The 18,535-nt window shown below is 40.3% G+C and overlaps 1 protein-coding gene across 2 annotated transcripts; it reads left to right on the top strand.

The window, feature by feature from the left end:
- The first annotated feature begins 1 nt into the window (after position 1).
- rbm17 (RNA binding motif protein 17) lies at positions 2 to 17,532 on the top strand. 2 transcript variants are annotated; one of them, XM_026146710.1, is made up of 13 exons: positions 2 to 83; positions 487 to 634; positions 2,138 to 2,254; positions 3,258 to 3,424; positions 3,668 to 3,780; positions 4,044 to 4,094; positions 5,726 to 5,861; positions 6,020 to 6,171; positions 8,582 to 8,626; positions 12,891 to 12,967; positions 13,176 to 13,274; positions 13,353 to 13,425; positions 17,260 to 17,532. In XM_026146710.1, the coding sequence occupies exons 2-13, from the start codon at positions 512 to 514 to the stop codon at positions 17,361 to 17,363; spliced, it is 1,257 nt and encodes a 418-aa protein (XP_026002495.1). In that variant the 5' UTR covers positions 2 to 83; positions 487 to 511; the 3' UTR covers positions 17,364 to 17,532. The 2 variants fall into 2 exon arrangements, with proteins under 2 accessions (XP_026002495.1, XP_026002496.1); XM_026146711.1 differs by lacking the exon at positions 2 to 83 and adding an exon at positions 113 to 335.
- Positions 17,533 to 18,535: the final 1,003 nt, after the last annotated feature.

Below are 18,535 nucleotides of genomic sequence, written 5' to 3'. Positions count from 1 at the left end.
GGCGCAAGACCGTAAAATCCCGGCAAATGTTGGCTCTTGGTTTTTGTTTTTGCGCTCCGGCTTCCGTTACGAGCAGTGAGGAGGTATATCAAATGTGCTGGTTAGCCTTTTTAAAGAAAAAAAGTAGATTAATATGAACTGACTTGTAATTAATTTTAAATTCTATTTAATAGTGGTAGGTATAGAGACAGTGGAACGAATGTTGGGTCTTTTCTTGACACATTTCATAAGGAGCAGACATTAGCAACACTAGCCTTAGCTTTCGTTAGCTAGCTAACGTTTCCCAGTTTCTCCTGGGAAATTTGCTTCAGTATCAAACGACGGAATCACAAAAGGTTATAGCGGAGATTTGTGATTTAGCTGTTGCACGTTATAACCGATTTAATTTTTTTTTAATTTTTTGCTTTTCCAAGCAGTGAAGGGTTGAATGATGATACCGTAGGCTCGATAAATATTGAGAAGTGAAACGTGTTTGTGTGTCCGAAGGCAACAGGAGCACTGACGGACAGCAATGTCGCTCTATGATGACCTCGGTGTGGGTGCCAGTGACACTAAGACCGAAGGCTGGTCCAAGAACTTCAAGCTGCTACAGTCCCAGCTGAAGGTGAAGAAGGCGGCTCTGACACAGGCCAAGGTGCGTGCAGTACTACACATGTATTATAGTGGGCTGTCATTCAATCAAGCTTAACGTACACTTTTGTTTATAAGATGGTCAGAAATGATGATACTAGTGCTTATGTGTGTACATGTGTACATTTTTATTACCTTGTGAAAAAAAGCTCTTTTTTTATATTGTTAAATATTAATGTAATTTAATTAACAAAATATTTTATATTATTTTACATTTGGTCTGAAAAATGTTATGAATGTTTTGAATTAAATCTGGTCTAGTACATCCCAGTCTTGCCTCATTCTTCCCTTCTATGTAAAACTGAGCGGTTGCCGTCAGCCTTCATTAAGCTGTATGATTTAAACACAGTATCAGACTAAGTTAATAGTTCTGCAGATTTTAATAAAACTTCTGCAGCTTTACAGGACTTTTTAAAAAAAAAATAAACAAATGGCCGTGGATGGAGCAGCTACGAAGCTCACTTTTCATCACTTTGGAGTTTGTTGATCAGGTGCTTTGATGAAGGACTCCCACTCACTTTTTCCCAGTAAAGGTTTTAATGTTGATCACAGGAAGCACGCTGATGTTTGGACACCTGAAACAAGTTTTCTTTCACTCAGCCTGAGCTTACCGTCTCGGTAACGGCTCTGCCTTTTTGCTCTTTGCAATCTGTGTATGTGTAAAAAGAATATGGCTCCATCTTAAACCAGCGTCATCATCACTCTTGCCGTTGTGTTATCAGTGCTTTTGTTGAAAACTGGCGGCTGTGTGGACTTAATTTGGTCAAACCTATTATTTACATGCTGCTCCTAAATAAGTTTCTATTGTAGGTTTGTTTTTACATGTAAATGTGGGTGAAATGCTTGCATTTCCATGGTGATAATGGCACGCTACAGAGTCGTATGTTAAACGAAGCATCAAAGCAAAAGATTTGTGTTTAAAAACTTTTTTTAAATTGAAATATTTGATTTACTTGATGAATCATTGCAGCCCTGGGCGACATAGTGGTTATTTGAGTTACAAAATAACCCCTATGAGTAAACCACAAATGAGTATGCCGAAAAGCATCTCTGAATGAACTTGTCTATATACAGCAGTTTTCTTGCCATAATTTGGGCTTGTTTATACAGACTGAGGTTTTTTTCTTTTTAATGCTACTTCCTTTCTGAGTATTGTTGCTGACCATGTCCATCCAATCATGACCACTGTGTGCCCATGTTCTGATGGCTGCTTCCTGCAGATAGCATCCCATGTCACAAAGCTCAGATAATCCCAGACTGGTGTCTTGAATGTGATAATGAGATCCCTGTGCTCGAATGGTCTCTGCAGTCACCAGATTACAATTCAGTAGAGCATGTTTGGGATGTGCAGCCAACATATCCGCAGCAACTGTCTGTCATGCCAGTGTGGAGCAAATGGTTTTCTGTTTGATGTATTTCTACAGTCACTGATCAGAAGAAGAACAAGGTTAATTGGTTGTTTTGTTTATGCTGTTTTTTTTGTTGTTGTTTTTTTTCTTTTCTGTAGACCCAGCGGATGAAGCAGACCACCGTCTTGGCGCCTGTCATTGATCTTAAGAGAGGAAGTTCCAGTGATGAGCGACAGATCACAGACGCTCCTCCACATGTTGCGGCTGGCCTCAAGGTACGGCTCACAGTGTTTGTTATGGATGGGTACTCAAGACCAGTGTTAAACTGTTACTGGGTTGGTCAGTATGGAAATATTGAAAAACACCTGGACAAATTATGCTGTTTGTGCAGCATTACTTGAGTCTTAAATATCTGTTAGACCCGGTCTTTTATAACGACAAAGCTGGTGGTGATCGTGTCTGACGTTGCTGTGTGTTCACATTCTCTCTGATCGTGGCTTGCAGGCTGAATGTTAAAAGCAAAGGCTCACTTTGAGACAGGTTGCATATTTGTAGAGTAACACCAGCAACCTTTGGAAAGCTTTACAAGGATTCTTTTAGTCAATGCTTCCTCGGATATGATGAGATTTGCTGAACTACAAATAAAACTGTTTCCAAATCAAGTCGAGACTGAATGCTGTTTTTAAAATAAATCTGCTGATTTGTTTGATAAGCAGCAGCCACTGCTTCTTTATTGGACACTGGTCAGATACTAAATTCAAGCTTATTCTCAGTTTCTACATGAGACAGGAAGAAACAGATTTACACGGCTGTCGTCATGGTTCAGTGATGAGTGTATGTGGAGCTGCAGTCGCTCCTTTCTGGGTGACAGTGAGGCAGCGCTGCAGTAGAGATGAGCAAGGTGGAATGAAATAAGTTTTATTTCTTTAGTTAAAAACAACTGCTCTTTGCTTTGCAGGTATAAAGATAATTGAAGAATCACATCACCAGTCTAATATGCGTAAACATGTATAAAAACCACATTTCCCCTGCGTTCATCCACCCCTCATGTGCCATAAATCCAGCTTTATCTTTAGTATTACATATAGTATTCTATAGCGTAATGTTGTCAACCAGTTCTTTCATGTTGTCTGTATTTTGCTGTTTTTAATTTTTTTTAAAAATTTAATTCAGTTGGATCTTTGCCAAAGATGCAGAGGGAGAATATAACAGTGTCCAGTGTAAAAATTGTAAAGGAACTCATTTATCTCACTCATATGTTGCTGGTTCTTGCTTTAGGATGCAGTCCCCAGTGCCTTCTCTGCTAGTGATGTGCTGATCCCCTTAGCAGACGAGTATGACCCCATGTTCCCCAATGACTACGAGAAGGTGGTGAAGCGTCACAGAGAAGAACGGCAGCGACAGAGGGAGCAGGAGCGGCAGAAGGAAATTGAAGAGAGGGAAAAGTATGGCTGTTTTCTTTTCTTTTGTTTTAAATTCTCCTCAGTAGGCGATGTATTATACAAGCTAAAGATTGACAAACTAGATGAAATAAAATACTTGAAGCTTTCTATTCTTCCACATTTAAAATGATTAAAATAGATTTTTATTTATTAGTTTTCAGGAATTTGGAGGATCTTTACTTTGATTTAGAAATGAACTGAATGAAGCAGACAACTAAATCCTGAATGTGGGCGTTGTGTCTGCAGGAAAAGGAAAGACAGACACGAAAGTGGAGCTCCCAGTGGTTTCTCTCGTTTCCCGGCAGCAGAGGAAGACTCGGATGAGGAGGAGGAGTACGAAAAGGAGAGGAGGAAAAGAAGTGAGTTCTTGAAACACTGAATGATGTTTTGACTCTGATTTGCAAGTAAAATAATCTGTGATCTGATCCTTATCCACATTGTTTAGACATTTAGCGTCTCGTGATTTCAAATCAGTTGACACCCTAGATGGTTTGTGCCCCTCCCAGAGATTACTTGTCTTTGTTTTCTTATCATAAATTGATCACTGAAGTTATTTTGAAAGTAAAACAAAAAGTAAAACCCACTTGCCTGATTGTTTGATCTGTTTTTGTCTCTGTTTCAGGCATGGGTGGAGCAGCCATTGCCCCTCCATCTTCCCTTGTGGACAGAGATGGTAAGTCTGATAAGTCTGAGGGGATATTTATCTTAGTAGCAGCATACAACTGGCTCACTGCAGAATAATGAAGATGGTAAATGGTAAATGGCCTGTATTTATATAGCGCTTTATTAGTCCCTAAGGACCCCAAAGCGCTTTACATATCCAGTCATCCACCCATTCACACACACATTCACACACTGGTGATGGCAAGCTACATTGTAGCCACAGCCACCCTGGGGCGCACTGACAGAGGCGAGGCTGCCGGACACTGGCGCCACCGGGCCCTCTGACCACCACCAGTAGGCAACGGGTGAAGTGTCTTGCCCAAGGACACAACGACCGAGACTGTCCGAGCCGGGGCTCGAACCGGCAACCTTCCAATTACAAGGCGAACTCCTAACTCTTGAGCCACGATAGAAGAGAAACTGTAGGGTTTTTTTCTCCTGCAGGGTTAGGATTTTTAGGGAAAATGGGGCTTATGAGCTTGAATATTTTTAGTAGAATTTCATTTAAAATATATCTGAATTTTCTTTCTGTGTCATGGACACAGAACGTGACACACAGATTTTGGGATCTTGTGAAAACCGATGGGCTGGTAAAGTCAGGATTGTCAGGTTTGAGCTTTGCTCCACCGTGCAATACCATCTGAGAAGTATCTGATTGGGAGTGGCTTTGTTTTTCAGCATGATAGCACACATTAATAGTGTGTTTACACGCATTGGTAGATAAAGGTATGTTTTTACTGGATAGATAAAGGCACACCTGGATATGCTGGAACACTATCACTCATGAATTGGCCTCCTCAAAGCCTAAACCTCAACCTTATTGAAGCAGTGTGGGATCATCTCGACAGAGAACGGGACACAAGGCAGCCAGTGTGTACTGCCACACTGCATTTTAAGTTTTTTTAACTTTAACACAGTACAAAAATTTAGCTTTCAGACTTCTGAATGCTCATTTCTTTCTGCTCCTAGAACCATATAATGGCAGTAAGAGTGGATATCATATACTGTAATTCCAAAAGTGCTTCCTCACCCACTCACTCACGGCCAAAGTGGATAAAATCAAGCATGCAGGCATTCAGACTGCTTCTACAAATGTTTGTGGGTCAATGGATTGCTCTCAGGAGCTTAGTGAATTCCAGTGTGGTACTGTGATAGGATAGCAACAAGTCTAGTCATGAAATTTCTTCACTGCTAAATCTTCCACAGTCATCTGTTAGTAGTATTATAACCAAGTAGAAACGATTGAAAATGACAACAACTCAGACATGAAGCAGCAGGTCATGTAAAATCAGAGAGCGGGGTCAGCGGTTGTTAAGTGAATGCCTTTGGCAATATCGTGTATGTTTGTCTCAGGTTACTACAGGGCGGCCTGTCGAGGAAATGGAATGATGGTGGTGTTAAAGTTAAAGGAAGAGGAACTAAAACATGGTTTCAGACAGGATGAATATAGCTGTATTTACCAACCCCCATCTAACTGTGAATCATGCAGCTCCAAATAAAGATGTGGCGCTTCAAATGACCATAATAGGTCACCTTTATATGCCTAAAGTTTACTTTGAATGCATGTTGACATTGCAGTTGAGCCCTTTGTTACTGCATTATAAATCATCAGCCATTTTCTGTTTGTGTGTGTGATCTCAGGCTCTTCATTTTCCTATGAAGATGAGGGCCGTCCTGCCAGAGGCTCAAAGGCGGCCATCCCTCCACCTATGTATGAAGACTCAGACCGGCCCCGCTCACCACCTGGACCGACCAGCTCCTTCCTTGCTAACATGGGGTGGGTGCTTATATTACACAACAAGTAGATTTATATAGTTCATTTATTTCTGCTTGAATAAAAAGTACTTCAAGTTAAGTACTACAGTTAATCAGTTGTATATCATGTTTATATGTACTGTATAGCTGAATGTTTCATTAATTCTCCTTCTCCTGCAGAGGCACAGTGGCCCATAAGATTATGCAGAAATATGGCTTCAAAGAAGGCCAGGGCCTCGGGAAGCACGAGCAAGGCCTCAGCACGGCACTGTCCGTGGAAAAGACCAGCAAGAGAGGTGGAAAGATCATCATAGGTGACGCAGCAGAAAAACGTAAGAGCGACCTTTGTGCTTTTTTTTTTTTTTTTTGTCCTTTCCATCTTTAGCTTAGGGCTGGGCGATGCCTTTGTATTTTTGTTTTTAAACGGTACATTAGCAGGTTAGATCAGAGAAGTTGGTTGATCGAGTTATAATTTGATCATTGTGTCACATAAATGTTTGTGCAGTCATATAGATGTTTACGGCTCTCTCCCCTGCCCCCACTCTCTCATTACTTTGAATTCTATGCTCACTCTCACAGTGAAAACCAAAACTAAACTGCACTTAGCTGAACTACTGTCATTATTTTAAACATAAGACTGCCATTTGTTAAAAACGGCATTACGTCTTAACTAAATATACAAATTAAGAAATGTATATTAATTTGTAATCATGTGTCAGACTGTCAGTTTAGGTTTTTATACAAATTCCTGCAAATGTTTCACTCTAAAAGCCTCGTTAAGAAATGAAGCTGGTTAGAAAGCAAAGCAATAAGCTAATGTTTTCTTTCATGATGCTTCAAGAGTTGACTTAGTGAGTCAGTTTACACTTGAACTCACTAAGCGTGGGTAAAATTGGCACGTACAAAAAGACCTTGTAGGAAAACACAAATCATCATTTGCAGTCAGGTCATGACTGTATCTGTGTTAATAAAGTTTCTGTGCCACTTGTGTAAATAGGCACATTACAGTTTAGTTGGGTTTTGTGTGTGTGTGTGTGTGTTAATGTTCCCATGATGGACCAATCTCTGAGTAAAAACAGAACTAAAACCCTGAAATACTGCAAACCCATCAGCTCACTGTAAAATGATTTCTGCTGCTTGTAATAATCATCCTTACGTGTCTAGTAAGGATTCTTCTCCCTCCATTACTCAATGTTAAGTTCACTGTACCTCTGTATATTATAATGACAGTGTTACCTGAAGCATGCAGCGTGTGGGTCTCAACCCTAAACATGCAGGAGTGAAAAGCCAGAGGTCGGACCCAAAGCTTTGGCTTCGTGCTTGTAGCTTTGTGCCATCCAACCGTGCCAGTTAGGCGCTTGTAAGACTCCTAACAGCATTTACGACAGGCACATGTGTGCCTGGTGTGGCTGTGGGGTCACGGCAGATGGCTGCCCCACCCTGAGCCTGGTTATGCCAGAGGTTTCTTCCTGTTAAAAGGGGAATTTTTCCTTCCCATTGTCACCAAGTGCTTACTAATAGGGGGTCATCTGATTTTTGGGTTTTCTCTGTGTTATTGTCGGGTCTTTTCCTTACAAAAGTCATTTAATTCAAGAGGGCTGCGGCCCACTTAAATACCAGAAAATGCCATGGGCCAAATCTTAAAAGAAAAGTCAAGTTACAAGAGAAAGCAATTCATTTCCTAAAAATTCGGTTTAAAAAAACCAAACAAAACCATAAGCAACACAGGCTTTTTTGCTCTAAATGGCTAAAACGTATTGCAGTCATATGCTAAGTGCTGAGCCACTGTGTGACCCACCTACCACTGGGCCCCAAGTTCCAGTGCAAGAGCAACATTACTCACTACTCTGCCCTAAATAGTCAGAGTAGTGAGTAATATCACAAACTAATCACTTCCTATTACCAGTTTTAATTCCCTTTTTATAGAAATGAATCATTTTATATAAATATGTAACTGTAAATGTTTATAACGTCAAACTGAATTTCTGTGATTACTGTGGGCCACCTGCAGTACCTTCATAGCCCACTCGGGGTCCCCAGCCAAACCTTGAGTATCACTGCCTTACAATATCAAGCTGCTTGAAGTGACTGTTGATGTGATTTGGCGCCATATAATTTAAAATAAATAAATAAATATATAGGTCTCCATCAATTTTACAGTTTTGGTTTATTGGCTTCTGTTTATAAAATACTCTTTTATGACCCCTTTAAACTAGGTTAGCTCAACTGGATTTTAAATTTTGTTTTATTTTTTTATTTCTTCACATTGTGCTCCAGTAGCACGTTACTCTCAGCCTACCCCTCAAGATCCACATCGCCCAGCCCTACCGCTCGTGTTCTGATGTTTATACCCCACCCTGCCTTTCTGTGTTCCTTTTCACCCTGTCTGCTTTAACGTGATTTTCTGTATCTGTCAGCTGCATCAAAAGCTGCTTTTATTGTCTCAAGCCTGTCCTGGTCTGTGTGAGCATGTGGATTATTTAGCCGTCCACTGTTTTCACATACTTTTGTTTTGGGTGTGACCACAGCAAGATTCCATTTCAATATCAGTTAGATGTTTTACAGTGACCTTTACATGCATGTCTTTTCATTTTTTGTGTGTGTGTGTGTGTGTGTGTGTGTGTGTGTGTGTGTGTGTGTGTGTGTGTGTGTGTGTGTGTGTGTGTGTGTGTGTGTGTGTGTGTGTGTGTGTGTGTGTGCGTGCGTGCGTGCGTGCGTGCGCGCGTGTGTGTGTGTGAGCAGCAGGCTCCAGCCAATCAGGTGCCACTGAGACTTCAGGCTCTGCAGGTTGGCCTCCACTCCCATTTTCTCCCTTTCATATTGCAGAATGTGCCACACGGATCATCTTTAAAGTTTGTGTTTGCATGACTTTTATATACATGCATACTGTCACACAGTTACTCTATGCACGTGTCACAGATTCATTGTATTAGCATGAATCTCTGCATCCATGTTCTCTACGCAGCATATTTGTGTTAAAACAGCTGTCAGCTTGGACACATCCAGTTATTGATACCTTCGTACCTTCCTGACTTATCACATATGGTAACTGGGGGTATTATAAGCTTGTAAAGTAGATGAGGATTATTTCAAAGCTAACTTACTTTATTGGAACCTTGCATAACCACATTTAATATAGACGTGTGGACTTTGACCTACAAAGAAAGAAGGCTGCTAGTGCTTCCACTGCTAACATTGATCATATTAAGTTGGTGTTCTCTTACTTCAAGAGTAGATGATTAGTTTAATGGTTAAATTGCTGTTTAATTAGGACATTTGCACTTTGGGACACCTACATTCTTCCATAGCTTATTGATGTGAGTTTGAGTTTGTTCTCAAGGGTAATACTGCACACTAGGGCTGCACAATTAATTGTTAGAAAATCGCGATCTCAATTCATACATATGTGCGATCTCATTTCCAAATGACAACGATTAAAAAAAGAAAAAAAAAAGATGACCGCATTTTGATCCGGGACATAATCTGCATGAAAACAAATGACAAGGGCGGAGCCTTATACCACGTGATACAGAAGCCAGCAGGCAGGGAAAAAAACAACGGAGAGCACGTGAGAGATGATGAAGCTGTAAAGGCCAAGAAAGTGACAGGAGAAAATCCGTCCCGGTCAACCACCCAAACATCAATAACGGGAACCTTATACCGCGCTTCCCCATACCCGTCGAATTCCCGCAGGCACAAAGAAATTACGGAGGCTATCACTTATCACCTGGCTAAATATATGGTTCCCATCAACACTGAGCAAAACAAGGGATTTAGACAAACCCTAGACAAACGCTACACTGTGCCGTCCCGCAACTATTTTTCAAATGTTGCACTACCTGCTGTATACACACAGTGTCGAGCAACGGTGGAGACGGAATTACAAGCAGTACAACATTTTGCGGCAAAGACAAAATGTGAGACATTTATGGTTTTTATGTTCAGTCTCAACTGTTACGAAGTTGATGTGCACTTAATAAATGCAATAAATATTTATATTGGAAAAGAAAATCATGAGAGAATCGTGATCTCAATTCTAAGCAAAAAAAATCGTGATTCTCATTATATGCAAAATCGTGCAGCCCTACTGCACACAGCTGTATCCATTTTGTCTGGCTCACTTTTATCAGCAGGAGTTTTGTTTGCACTCTGTCTATGACCCTGTTCACAGCTTACTTAGCTCCACTCAGTGTTTCACATGTAGAGACTGCCCTCTGGTGGCGTCATTATGCAGTGCACTATAATATGACAACCTCGATACAGCATCAACAGTATATAACACCAAATCTCTGTCTGTTTGTTTGCTTACAAACTTGATCTGATAATCAGGAGTTGAGTAACCCAAACTTGGCTCATATCTTAGTCCCCTGAAGCTTCTTGTCTGTATCAGATAATGGGAATATTATTATGTTGCCTGGCAGACACCTACCAGTGGGCAAAAAGTGATTGAGTTTGTGCACCTGTAACCCCTTCAGAAGGATCTTATTATTTTAATTTAATGACATTAGTATCTAATTTATCATATCTTGAATATTCATATTTCCATGTACATCTGAAGTCAAGTTTAAATGGCCTGCATTTGTTTACTGTATTTAGGGTCTATATCAAAACTTTAATGTTGGATAAATAACTGTATAATTGTACTTTTATGCTAAGGGCTTTCAAGCCATGTGAATTCCTCCAGCCTACTAAAGCACTTTCTTTCCAGCTTGTTATTTTTGCCAGGTGCTACTGTAGGTAAACCATAAGGCTAATGTAAATAAGCCAATGTCATAAAAAATTAAGTTATAAAATCCTCTTTTACTATATCGTCTTCCATACCAGTTTTTCATTATTCACGTAATCTGCGGTAGACACTGTCTGGATACTAAGTGTTGTAGTAGATTCCACAGCTGGTTGACTTAAAAATCATATATGCATGGCAATACATCATGCTGTTTATAAACGTACTATGAGTCCCCTAATTATCTTCTATTTATCAATTTGGCCTCGATCACCTTTTTGTAACTTCTGTAAATGCGATTCGATCAAACAATACTGTAGTCTTGGTATGTACTGCAATCTGCAACACAAATGCTCTGCTGTGCTATAATGCTGTGATGCCGCCCAGGCTGAAGCTGCAACCCGGCCTCAATATGAAAATTAATTTTAACCTCCTAGGACCTGGCGTCCACATATGTGGACATCACTTTTTGGGTTATTTAGACCAAAATACTCAATTTTGCTCTACAAGGGCCTGATATCCACTTACAAGGACATTATACTGCTACTGTTCTATCAAAATTTTAAACGAATATCCTCATATGTGGCTCTTATTTTTCTTAAAGACAAAAATCTGGTAAAAAAAAGATCTGGTAATTCTTTGTTTTTACGTTCATTGGGCCCCAATATGCCCAAATATCAAAGAGAAATTAAAATGCATGCCGTGGAAGGGTTCAAGTCTTAGGAGGTTAAGTCTTTCCTGCTTTGAATTTGGTCTGTGCTTCTTATAGCAGGGTGCAGAGTTTTGCCTGTACAGCATGCTCTTTGCTGCCAATGCGAACAAGCTTCAAGTCTCCCTTATTTTCCCCTCTCAACAGCTTTTCATCAAATGTTTGGCTTCTGTGCAGTTTTCGCTCTTTGACCTGTTCTCCTAACCCCTGGACAATCATTTATGACAAGTCAAATCTGCAATGTATTCCATTATGACTTAACCCAGTAAAGCCTGCGCATTCACATAATTGCCTTAAAATTCCCGCCTTTTTTTCTTTTGGAGCATCCATAAATTGGAGCATTTATGGAAAATGCTCCAATTTATTATGGAATTATGGAAAATTCTGACAAATTTAAAAAAAAAAAAAAAAAACCCCAATTAACATCAATTCGTATACATGAGGGTTTTTTTTTTTTTGTTTGTTTTTTTTTTTTTTTTGCTGCAAGTTATTGCTTATAGCCATATGTATGTATGTCTGTCTGTCTGTCTGTCTGTCTGTCTGTCTGTCTGTCTGTCTGTCTGTCTGTCTGTCTAGCAAGCATAGATTAAAAATGAAATAGCCGATTTGTAATAAGAGGCCGACTCCTACGGAAGCGTAATATCACGTTATTACAATATACATAATTATCACGTTCGTACAATATAATATTGATATTGTACGAACGTGATATTATGTTGTTCAAACGTGAAAAGTATATTGTACAAACAGGAAAAGTATCTTGTTAGAACAATAAACCTTTCACGTTATAACGTGATACACTTGTATTTTTCTTTTGCCTGGGTGGCAGCTCTACGCTTCCGTAGACTCCTCCCTGGCATTAAACATGTCAGTGTTTCTGTTTAACCACTAGAGGGCACAATTGGATATCGCTCCATCCATGTTTACCTTATCTGTATGGCTGTTGAATAACTTGAGCTCTGTTATCAGCGTTGTTTATTGTCCAGTTAAATGACTGTCAAATAAGAACATAGCTACTCTGATAGTCTCTCATATTCTCAAATGTGCTAGCAGCTTAAGCACACCCTTTACCCCTTATTATTATTAATTAGTAATATCAATACTTTTGTCAGATCGTCATTTAGATTTCCGAAATGTGGAAAAATAGTGTGGAAATTGCATTTTTTTTTTCTTTTTTGTTTGTTTGTTTGTTTGTTTTTTTAGTTGTTTAACTTAATATCTAAACGGAAAATATATAAAGATGAGCAGGAAAACTTCAGCTCTGTTTTGTTTTATACATTTCAGTATTTGAGTGAGACTGGCAACTTGGCCACTTTCCAGAAATCTTAACAGTTTTATTACTTGAATGACCCAGAACGACCCAGAGTGGCTTCTCAGCAGCACAGTAAAAGCCAACTGGATGTCAGACGAAGCAGATATCAGACCAGCTGACGCAAAACAAACTGCTGAATTGTTTCATTTATCATCTGTGTTGAATCAAGCTCCCAAGTTTTGAACAGTCCCGCACAAATCCACTTATCGTCCGACACCTTCTGTTGCTCCATCCAGCATACCTGCTGCCTGTAAATATTCTGATGATAAGGAAAAAATTACGATCACCTCTGTTTTCTTCCAATCAGCTGACTCCTCCAAGAAGTCTGACGCGAACCCGCTCACTGAGATCCTGAAAAACCCGACCAAGGTGGTCCTGCTGAGGGTACGTGTATCCCTGTGTGCTGTTAAATTCCCCCTTTCTAGGTTTGGCTACTATAGCATTAGAAAAATGATCAGTGGGTTATAAGTGGCACATGTTATTATTTCAACACAGAACACTGGGGTGATGGAAAGACTGCAGTTTTAATATGAGATTATGACTAGTCTGATGTCCCGTGCAGCTTGGTTACATGTGTCGTTTCCCTTCGTAGAACATGGTGGGGCGAGGAGAGGTGGACGAGGACTTGGAGGGAGAGACGAAAGAGGAATGCGAGAAATACGGCAAAGTAGTTAAATGTGTCATTTTTGAGGTGAGATGAAGTGATTTATAAAACTCGATTTACGTAAAGTCATCAAAACAGAAGCGTGAAGATTCTTTCCGCTGTCAGATTGCAGAGGTGCCAGATGATGAAGCCGTCAGAATATTTCTGGAGTTTGAGAGGGTGGAGTCGGCCATCAAAGGTCAGTATTCACTTCTTTTAAGCGCCATCCCTGGAATAGGCCTCAACTCATGAGATATCGGGCATTTGCATCAGACCATGTTGCCTTCAAGCGTCACAGGAGTTTGAGGAACTTCCTCGCTGTGCACTTGTTCATAATGAAAGTGGTTGCCTCAGACATTTCCATTCTCATTTAAACAATGGTTTTCAGTCTGCATATGTAGGCGACTGTTTCCTAAATTACTTCATGTAACAGCATCGCACTTTTCCTTTTTCTTTCTCTTTTTTTTGGGGGGGAGGAATCATTGCATAACTGCTCTAATAATGTGGGTGAAAATGTGTCCCATTCTAAATGAGTTGGCCCAGATCGGAAACAAGGTGAGACTCCCATTCCCTGCGGTGTTACATCATTTGTGACCCAGGCGTCTCCCTGTGGCACCGGCAGAACCGCGCTTATATCACAGCTCTCAGAAAGCAGGGCAGGTTCTCAAAGAACGACACTAAAACCTGCCATAAAGAATCAAATTAAAAGTCTCACACTAAGTGATCCGTTTCTGCAGGTGATGACGAAGCATCCGGAAAGTGAAGTCTGAGGGCATGTTCTCGCACTCACAGGCCGGAGGTGATTGTTGTATTTAGTGTCCGTCACGGTAGCTGTAAATAATATGCTGGAACCCAGTTAAACCTGATTTTCTTCTGATTTTTATCTCCCCTCCAAGGTTGCATCTTTGTGCACCTCTGGTCATCATGTGCAACTAAGACTTGAATCCACCAATTGAGACATCAAGCGTGTTGCCAATCTGACTGCAATCTGTCTACATTTGATTTAAACAGACCAAACAGCGCGGTTGTGAAACACCCTTTGATGGCTCCCTTTAAGCCCTGTTCTGATCTTGACCGCTCTCTCTGATTTTTAACGCTCATCTTGAATGTGCACAAAAAGCAAACGCCAACTTCCCCGTTAAAGCGATCGATGCTGTCTTCAGTGTTGAGACAGGGTGAGCGTGACAGTGACTCAAAAGTAGTAAGAAGCAGTTTTGGGTGACAGGATTCCCAGGTCAGACGGTCGGCTAAAGCCTCTCAAATACTGAAACATACTGTATTCTGCTAGAACACTACTAATCAGACATGCAGAGTTGTTGCTGTTAGGTTTTTTTTGTGTTTTGTTTTTTAAGCAGTGGCAACACAACAGTACATCACAGTAGTGTTCACGCTTGAAGGAATGCAATACTACCCAAGAAGATAAGTTTGAAGTTAAATTTTCCCGGCTATTCTTTGAAAGGTTTAATGGCTACATAGAAACCAGCTAAATAATCCTGTCGGTTCTCTTCACTGCTGACGTGAGTATGAGGTGATGGAAAGGTTACAGAGCCTGGCGATTGCACATTGTCCTCAAACAGAAAGTTGTTCATTACCTTCATTAGATTACAGATAGTAAATGACAATAGTTAAAGGAACAGTTTGTCATTTTTCTGAGAAGTTGTAAAGATTTATAATGATGAATTTAGATCTGTTGTTGGACATTTAGCACTTTCTGCTTGGCATTTACCGAAACAGCACAGTGACAGTATTGCACATGAGAGGTGGAAACTCAGATTTTTGCAATTGGCCCTGTTGCATAGGCGTTACTCGGAGTTCCTTTCTCAGGGCACAAAATTTAGTGAGGGGAATATTTAAGTTTTGCTATGCATAAGATGTATATCTAATAACAGTTTTTTTTCACATTGGTTATTGCTTTGTAGAGGAGACATCGCAGTAAGTTAAGGGTGCGCTTATTAATTTCAGATGAGGATGTGGTTAAAAATGGATGGATTACAAAGCCACCTAATTCTAAATTTGTTTAGTGAACTCCGAAATGACCTGGAAACTAAAAGAGTCACGCAGTGCCAGCGGCAGCAAAACTTATTGCAATTCTTCAATTCTCGGTTTCTGGTTCCTGTAAACTGCGGCTTCTGTGGCTATTTCACAGCCTGCACGGAGGGTCAAAGCGAAACAGCTGACGAATGGCAAGAACAGGGAGGATGACTATGTTGAATTTGGACCCTGTCCTTAGTATATTCAGGCCTTGGATATGGATGTTGGTCTGATGCATTTATGTTAATAAATCTTTATTAAGGAAAAAATGTCTCTTAAGTTTTTAAGTTTTATTACACTGAAATTAAAGCATTTTGATTTCAGGGTCATAAAAGGTGCACATGGTTTTCACCATGATCTCGTGATCCTCTAACATATGACTGTTTTTTTTTTTTTTTTTTTTTTTGTCATGGGTTACACAAATTCAGCTGCATGCACTTTGGCAATAGGTGTTTTTCTGTCTCTTTCTCAGCGTAGAACCGTTATGGTGGTACTGTCAACATCGAAGCAATTACTAAAGCCTGTTTCCATTCTAACGAGCTCATGACTGCCACTGTAGGCCTACACTGAACGTACACATGTACAACTGATTTATATTGATATGCTTGTCCTGTTAGTAAATTACCCACAGCTCTTGGCAGATTGTGCGAGTCACATTGAAATGAACAGAGTGCGCCTGCGTTTAGAAAACAGCACAACTTTTGTAAATCATCCGCACCCATAACATAAAATAATTGCTCTCTAACCCTTGTGAAGAAAGCACGTTTAAAAAATGGTCTGAATTCATCTTTGAAAAGATGCACAATTGTACACTAACCATCTGTTTCCATACGAATCAAGATGTTCCCCTTAGCTGCTGTAGTCATAACACACGTTGTTTTGTGCATATGCACACGCTTTATGGCTGTCTACCAACTGAAGTGATCTCTGGCGTCCTTCAAGATCCATTATCATGCTTGGGACACACATGCCTCAGTGACTAATGCTGAATCCTGTCCTCTCTCACACAGTCGGATAAGACGCGTCCTTTTTAAAGGATCATTACCTCAGTGGTTCATCTTTAGGAGACGGTCCTGGGAAATGACCCTGACATAAAATTTCCTATTTTCCTAGAATGCAGACGTACGAGAGCCAAAAAAAGTTTTCTTTTTTTTCTCTTCTTGAGTGTTGTTTGCTGGGAACTACCAGCATGAGCCGGCTGTTTTTCATAAACAGTGTAATAATTTATTTTTTACAAAGGAGAGATGAACCGATCTTTGGAGGTCACAGAGAATAAATCTACCATAAAACATATTGAGACAATAGTGACTTTGTTTTAGTTTGTTGTGTTTTGTTCTTCCTGTGCGTAAGTGATACAACATTCTCATGTTAGTAGGGATCTGCTTCAAAGAAACACAAGGTTTCCAGATTTGTGCCAGATGCTCCACAGCATCGGTGTTCTGATGTCTTTGATGGGCCTGTTTTGATCAGTGTTTTTAATTGAAGGCCACATGCTTACCCAGTAAATATCAGAATAGGGTGCAGCCTCAACTGTACAACTTTTTAACAGCCATATTGTTAAAAAAAACAAAACAGCATGCAGCTGAGTTGTTGGGTATCTATACTGATGTGGACTGGGTAAAATGTTAGGAGTGAAAAGATGCCACGTTTGTTTCATGGAGATGGAAAAAGATCAACATTTGTATGTGAAAATGAAGGAGGTTGGTCCATTGGGCTGAAATTTCATTGCAGCAACTCAAAATGGTACTCGGTAAGCCCCACATGCATGCATGTATGCATTACTGATATCACAACATGCTCCTAATGAGATCATGGGTGTCCTTGGGGGATTTCCTCCTAGGTCGGAAGCATCAATGAGTTCCTGGATGATGCAAGGTGCAACCTGCCAGTGTCAGGTGGACTGAAACATAATGTCCCAAAATGTGGTGGATTTTGTTCTTTTTGCATATGACTCTACTTTGTTTTCCCAGGTTCTGACATTAATTGTTCCTCTCTTTTGCAGCTGTTGTGGATCTGAACGGACGATATTTCGGTGGGCGAGTTGTCAAGGCCTGCTTCTACAATCTAGACAAGTTTCGGGTTTTGGACCTCGGCGAGCAGGTTTGAATTCACCCTGGGAAACTACAAGAACCACCACACAAGGAGCTCACATCATCTCCCCACATGTACATAAACCTTTTTTATATTTCCTGAACAGCAGTCTGTGTAGTGATACATGTCTGTAGTATATTGGCTTGTTTGTCCTGTGTTTAAAAAAAACAAAAAACCTTTTATGTAAAAAGAATAAAGGATATAAACAACATTGAGTTGATGGTTTTGTCATTTTTACATAGAAAATTTTCTGTTTCTGGTTTTAGATCTTCATTAGTTAAGACAACAAAGCTCATTCTTCATGTTGACTGTCGTTGTGTTCTTAAGTGTCAAAATATGAACACTAATATAACGAGAGGTTAAACTCTAGAAACCCACTCCAATCATATGTTGTATCTCCAGGAAGCCTACTTTCCTTGTCTGAAGTTTGTCTGACATAACGCAGGTTCCTCGCTAGTGTTAACACATCCCCAGGCAGAGACTGTCTTGATTTAGCCTTGCCAGATTATAGGAAGGGGACTGGGACAGTGAACGCAACCCCAGCCTCATTCAGAACTTATGTAAGTGCGCCAGAAGGGCCCTGGAGGTTCCCGTGAAAAACGTCAGGAAGGATCCCACTGGAGAAGGTTTAAATCAGATCAGGGAAACGGGTTGGACAGAGAAACAGAAACAAGAAGCGAGACCCATTTAAAAGATTTAATCATTCCATTCATTTAGGGTTGCAGTGGTCAAAGGTTGAAGTGATGGGAGTTAATGGGTAAAAGCTGAGGAATAAAATCAAATGTTTGATTGACTGCTCTTGTTGATCATTTTGATTATGAAATAAGCCCAGCTAAGAGAGCATTAAATTAAACAACAAAATGTTGTAAGTTGATTATTCAGTGTTTTACTGAGCGTGTGCAGTGTGTTTGTGTCAGAGTGCAAGCCAGGAGCAGGGTTTGATGTTGAGCGCGTATCCTGAGCATGCACAGCAGAGTGCTGTTTGGTCTATGAAACTAACGAATGTGTCAACAGTGCAACTTGAGGGGGGGTGGCCACGATGTTTGCTCACAGTAGTTCCCGTAGTGGAGCGCACACTCGCACACCATGTACTGAGCTTGAATATTTATTGCACTGGCCTCAGTTTGATTCCACCATAGGCCACTTGCTGTAAGTTGTCTCTTTCCTGTCAGCCACTCCAGTGTAAA

The sequence above is a fragment of the Astatotilapia calliptera genome, chromosome 17 (genome assembly GCF_900246225.1).
Source record: "Astatotilapia calliptera chromosome 17, fAstCal1.2, whole genome shotgun sequence".
NCBI classification, from domain to species: Eukaryota; Metazoa; Chordata; class Actinopteri; order Cichliformes; family Cichlidae; genus Astatotilapia; species Astatotilapia calliptera.
This window is presented reverse-complemented; position numbering and strand designations above follow the sequence as displayed.